At 48.5% G+C, this 6,011-nt stretch overlaps 1 protein-coding gene across 1 annotated transcript in view; it reads left to right on the top strand.

The window, feature by feature from the left end:
- Nucleotides 1-5,263, top strand: part of LOC103768362 (probable ATP-dependent RNA helicase DDX11) — a gene marked incomplete at its 5' end in the record, with an annotated part of 5,527 nt that extends 264 nt beyond the window's left edge. Inside the window, 8 exons of the mRNA XM_008935503.1 lie at nt 208-311; nt 1,115-1,264; nt 3,215-3,283; nt 3,441-3,541; nt 3,937-4,021; nt 4,706-4,781; nt 4,956-5,110; nt 5,234-5,263. Of these exons, the coding sequence (XP_008933751.1) occupies nt 208-311; nt 1,115-1,264; nt 3,215-3,283; nt 3,441-3,541; nt 3,937-4,021; nt 4,706-4,781; nt 4,956-5,110; nt 5,234-5,263 (770 nt within the window). The remainder of the gene's footprint in view (nt 1-207; nt 312-1,114; nt 1,265-3,214; nt 3,284-3,440; nt 3,542-3,936; nt 4,022-4,705; nt 4,782-4,955; nt 5,111-5,233) is intronic.
- Nucleotides 5,264-6,011: the final 748 nt, after the last annotated feature.

Below are 6,011 nucleotides of genomic sequence, written 5' to 3'. Positions count from 1 at the left end.
GTGTTGGCAGGCGGTGTGCCACGCCTCCTTCCCGGGGGCTCGGGGAAGCACCTCGAGCAGCCCAGTGATTTGTGCACCTTGGCTTAACCAGGCAAACATGTACCCCTGTCACTGCATGCAGGTAAAGCTCTTTGACTAGTGGGGTTTGTGCCAACAGCGGTGATATCGACTCATAATATTTTTTTTTGTTTTGTTTTTTGTCTCCAGGACATGTGATTCCTCCAGAAAACATTCTACCCATAATCCTCTGCAGTGGTCCTTCCAATCAGCAGCTGGAGTTCACCTACCAGACAAGAGACCTGCCCCAGATGGTCAGCCTTCCTTTTGCTCTCTTCCTTGGTATCTCCTCTTTGCTTCACATGCTTGTGTTTCATGGGACAGTGTGCTCCCTGTTTGAAAGGTGGGCTCATCAAAAGCCATGGCAAGGGAAATCCATAGGGTTTGGGGCACGTGTGTTGCCTAGGCATTGGGAAAAAGTAGCAGCAAAAGGGGTTTTGAGCTGTCTGCTCAGAAGTAGCTGTTGGAGACAGGGAATACTGGCAACTCCTGTTTGGCTGTACTGAGATCCTGCATTTGTGTGCTGGGCATCGGAAGGAGATTTCTCACTGTCCTTTCCAGTTTGACAGGCTCGGTGACAGTGGAGCGTGGGAGCCCTGCAGAGTGCAGCCCAAACCACGGATGTTTCTGCGCTCTTTCCTTCTACCTTTGGTGGGCCAGTAAGCGTCCAAGGCCAGACATTAGATCTGCTCCGTGCCTGCTGAGTCTCCCCACCAGATGTGCTAGCTAGCTATCCAAATCTGCTTTAGCGTGCTATCCACATCTGCTTTAGCGTGACAGGTCCCATCCACTGGGACAATGGGTATAAACCTTCCTTTCCTGAACGACCACTGCTCCAGAGCAGCAGCAGAAACTAGATTAGGAGAGACAAAGCAGTGAAGAGCCTTTTGGTGATGCCCACCTCCTCTGGAGAACTCGATTCGACCTGGCATATTTTCCCTCCCCTAAGGCATGTTGTAGGAGAAGTGTGATCCTGGGGCTGAGCACAGAGCCTAAGTGGCATTCGCTGGCGTGCCTGCCAGCTGCAATATGCTCTGTCTGTCTATCTGTCTTGCAGATGGATGAGACGGGCCGAATCCTTTGCAACCTGTGCAACGTGGTCCCCGGGGGGGTGGTGTGCTTCTTCCCCTCCTACGAGTATGAGAGGCAGGTGTATGCACACTGGGAGAAGATGGGGCTGCTCACCCGGCTGGCAGCTAAGAAGAAGGTAATTGTGCAGCCAGGGGCAGTGGGTACTTTAAATGGAGGTTTCAAAAACCAAACAATTACCTATGTGTTACAAGGCCTCTCTTGACGAGTTGTTCCTATGCTCTGCACAGCAGAGCAGAGCGGATGTTTATCTAGCCAGTCCCTCCAGTAATGAATAAATGATACTTCCCGGGCAGCTGATCACTGAGCTGGGATCTAAATTAGATTAAATGCAGCTATAGGTTATTTACGTACACAGCCTGTGTAGTGGCCATGGGGGGAGATAATCCTTGCTTTCCATAACCATCAAACTCGCTCCTGTGAGACTGGGGAGCTGTTCAGGTTGAGCTCTTCCTGTTTTTCCCAGGCTCACCTATATGTGCCTTGAACGCAGACCAGCACAACGAAGGGCTGGGCAGGGAGGGACCAGACTGCAGTTCTCAGGACAAGTGTTTTTTTTTCTCGTGAAAGTGCAGAGATGAAAATTGAAAGACTATCAATGGTGACTCCTGTTGAAGAAGTGATGAGAAACATTAAATAGGGAGATCACTGCAAAGATAAAATCGTTGCAATGACCCTCACAAGTATTTGAAGGTTAGGTATTGAAGGTCAAACAATCCGACTGTCTTGAGGCATGGATCTTGGATCAGATCCATGATCCAAGGGAAAAAAAACAGAACAGAGTGGGAAACAAAAAAAAAAAGTTACATCTGCCCTGGCTGTGACTTCTTTTCAACCGAAAGCTAAAGGACTTATCTTATGGATTAGGAGAGCACAGTCCCAGATGTTTCAGAGCCTTGGTGCAGGCATCCTCACACACAGAGCTGCCTGTAGGTCTCTGTGGTGGAAGCATTATGCTTCAGCTTCTCCACGTGTTTGTGCAGCTGTCACTCTCAGTGCCTTTCAGGTGTCTCCTGTCAGGGTCCCAGTGGCCTGCCCAGTGCCTCCAAGGCTTTGTGCCATGATCACGCAGCTTGTGCTGCCTTTCAACTCTGATTTGTTCTTGTTAGGCTTTTGCAGTCTCCAGCAAATTTGAGACACGTTAGCAAAGCAATTTGGTAGAAGAGCAGCCAGTGTGACTTTCAGCTGCCCACACCCAAGATCATATCATAGCAGAGGAAGGTTAGTCTTTCATGAGGTGCCTGTGGTGAAATTATGTATGTTACACAGGAAAAATTACTTTAAATTGGATTATTAAGTAGCTACTGTTTAATAAGTTAAATAGTTTGGGCTTATATTTGTAATTGCCAGTTATTCTTCTGCTGAGACTGTTTCTGGCTGGTAGAATATGACAGTACTCCTTGCTAACCAAACGCAAACACATCCTTTAGGTTCTTTACTGTCACAGAAAAGACACATTGCACGCTCACTTACTAGGAAAACAACTTGTGATTTAGGCCAAGGTGCAGCATCTGTCAAAATACAGCGTAATTAACTGCAGAGGCTTTCAGTAACTAATTAGGCATGCTAGAATAACATAAAGAAATATTACTGTATGTATGCTTTGCATAGAAAACTAATTTATTCACTGGGCAAGGGGAGGAATTACTTGGAATTGGTAACTCAAATTGATTGGTCCTGTCATTGTCTTCCAAGACCTTGCAGCTGGAGGGCCTCCTCACCCCACCAGTTCATAGGTGGAAGAGGTGCACGTTGCTTCCCTGCCTTTCAGCTCTCAGATGACTTGCAACTTCTTGCAGAATAAGACAAGTCTGCCAAAGCTTAAAGGGAATGTTGGAGGGGCTGGAGCAGCTGCTGCTCCCTTCCCCACCCAGCTGAAAAGTGCTGTAGTGAGCATGTGGTGTGTTTCCAGGGTGGGGGGGAAAGGTGCTGGTTCAGTTGGTTTTCAGGCAATTTGCCCATCCCTGCCCTTAGTTCTGTGTGCTGTTTAATGGCATGGGAGTAAAACGATTTGCTTGCTCTAAACTGTTTGCTTCCCACTGCCACTGACATGCTGTGCCTGTGACAGATCTTTCAGGAGCCGAAGAAAGCCAGCCAGGTGGAGCAGGTGCTGGTGGAATATGCCAAGTGCATCAAGGTAAGCTGAGCTGGTAGGCTGGTGGGATGGGCATGCTGCTGAAGAGGGCAGTGCAGCTTTGAGCAAGGGAAGAGGGCTCTGGCCTGGTCTCGGGAGCGTTGCTGAAGCACCGAGACCTTCCCTGCTCTGGGCTGAGTTGCTGGTCCCTCTGCTGCAGCGCTGCAGCCAGGCAGGAGGACAGATGACGGGGGCCCTGCTGCTTTCTGTCGTTGGGGGCAAGATGAGCGAAGGGATCAACTTCTCCGATGACCTGGGAAGGTAAGGAGGCTGCTCCTTGGTAGGTGAGCACTGGGGTTGTGCTGTGGTGACTCCAGGTGGGATGGACACGTCAGACAGAAAATCCTGGGGAGCATGTGGCTCGTGCTGATGCAGCACCCAGCAGGCTTGGTCCTGCTGGTTTGAGCAGAACCCGCTTGTCCGGACCGCATGCACATGAGGGCTGCAGTGAGGCTTGTGAGGCTTGCTGTGCTAGCTGCTCCTTCTTCTGGCAGCTTTCTGTTCAGAATGTGCTTGTCAGGCTGCTGTGCTTTACTGCTGCCTTTGGTTTTCAGGGCTGGCTGCCTTTCAGGGGTGCAGTGGCCTCTGATTTATCAGTCTGTTGGCAAAGTGCTCTAGGATGAGACACTGAGAGTAATGCAGTTCCTCCCTTGCAGGTGTGTGATTATGGTGGGAATGCCTTACCCCAACATTAAATCTCCAGAGCTCCAGGAAAAAATGACTTGGCTTGACAAAACCATGGTAACAGAGACACACCTCTCCCTGTTTCACTTCTGCTTTTTAGTATTAACTTCACTCCCAGCATGTGAATTCCAGGGCTGCCTTTTTCCTTTTTCCTTTTTCCTTTTTCCTTTTTCCTTTTTCCTTTTTCCTTTTTCCTTTTTCCTTTTTCCTTTTTCCTTTTTCCTTTTTCCTTTTTCCTTTTTCCTTTTTCCTTGGTTCCCAGACTGTGTGGTATCAAGGGCACAGCCTTCTCCATGCTGCATGTGTACAAGTGTCCCTAAGCACAAGGAAGAAGCTCAGTAGAGGGAAACACCACCAGGCTTGCTGGGGACTCTTAAGTTCCAAGGGGAGCAAGGTCCTTTCACCCCAGAGGAGGTGGCAGGGTGGTAGAAGCTGCTTGCCAGGATCACTTAAGCTCTCGGCTCACTTTTTCTTTCTCTCTGCCCACTGAAGATACTGTTCCTGGGCAGCCAGGGACAAGTTTTCTGCCTTCAAGGGGACTTTGGGCTGGCCCTTCATGAATGCTCAACATAGTCTTCTGACTGCAGCCTTTCTTCTGTCCCTCCTTCCTCTCAGCTTAGGGTCTGCTTGGCCACCCACTCACTCTGCAGGGGTAAAAGTACTTTCCTCACTTTGTCATTAAGACTCCCTAGGTTGGTTTTACTCTGCCTCATGTTCAGTCTTTCCTATTTCTCCTTCCAGCCCAGAGCTGCTGGCCAGGCACCTAGCAGAGTGCTGATTGAAAACCTGTGCATGAAGTCAGTAAACCAGTCGATAGGTAATTTGTCCTTCCTTGGCCAGGCTGGGGGATATGAAGTGTGACTGCACTGAAGCAGAAGGGTGGGGAAAAGGATGCGCTACCACTTGGTACAGACGATGGGAACACGAGCTCCCTTGCCTGAGAACAAATACCTGAGTGAGGCACTTTAATGTGGTTGTACGCTCTGTGCAGGCAGAGCCATTCGCCATCAGAAGGACTTTGCAAGCATCCTGCTCCTGGACCACCGCTATGCACGCCCTGCCACCTTCAACAAGCTGCCACAGTGGATCAGGGAGAGAACCCAGGTGAAACCTGCCTTCGGAGCAGCGTTTGCAGAGTTAAGAAAGGTCAGAACTCCTATCTTACATGTTGCTACTGAAACGGTTTCCTGCTGTACTTGTCTGTGCCTTTCTCAAACCTTTACTTAGAGTAAGGCCAGGGACAAACTGTCTGGTTTTGTGCCTTCCTAGTTCCATCGAGGGAAGTCGGATGCTTTGTGATGTGGGCCAGAGAACAGGCTGTAGGTCAGCTCTGTAAGCTACCAGAAGAACACCTGGAGCAACACAAGTTCCTGTTTTTCTGTACCAAGGAGTTTGTGAATCTTCACCTCTGCCTCCTCTGGATGTTTGCTGTTCAGTGTCTGAGCGCTGTTATGGTGAGCTGGTCTTCAGCACCAGTCCCAGGAGGGAAACTGGTTGTAGGTCTGAGGCAGGTGAAGGTAGTAGTGGCAGGCTCCTACTTGTTTACAGCTGTTAAGGTTTTATTTAAACTGAATAAATGTTTTCAACCCAAATGCTTCAGTAAGGGGAGTATAATTATTCTGACTGAATACAATTGCCTTTTGCCATCAACCACCCCATGTAGGGAGCTTGACAACCAATGAAAACATAGAGCTTTTCACAAGAATTATAAACTATCAGGCCATTAGTTTGCATTGTGTTGGAATTACACAGTCAGACTGCTAAGACATGGGGCAGCATTTCTTATCCCCTTCCCTTCTACCTTGCTTCAAGCAGGCAACATGTTGAAGGAGCTGTTCATTCTTTGAAGGGTAATATATGACTGCAATACACTTCTCCTTGCATCACACTTACGCACAGGATTGTTCTTCTTCTTTTACTGCCTAGCTTTTTGAATTCAAAGTAACTCCCAGTAGAAAAGAGTAAAAACTTATTTTATTTTTTTTAGCATAACTTTCTTTGGCTTCTTTCCTAGGTCATAGGGTAGTAATGGAGGATACCACTAACA

Source organism: Merops nubicus, unplaced genomic scaffold, assembly GCF_000691845.1.
Source record: "Merops nubicus isolate BGI_N331 unplaced genomic scaffold, ASM69184v1 scaffold43352, whole genome shotgun sequence".
NCBI classification, from domain to species: Eukaryota; Metazoa; Chordata; class Aves; order Coraciiformes; family Meropidae; genus Merops; species Merops nubicus.
This window is presented reverse-complemented; position numbering and strand designations above follow the sequence as displayed.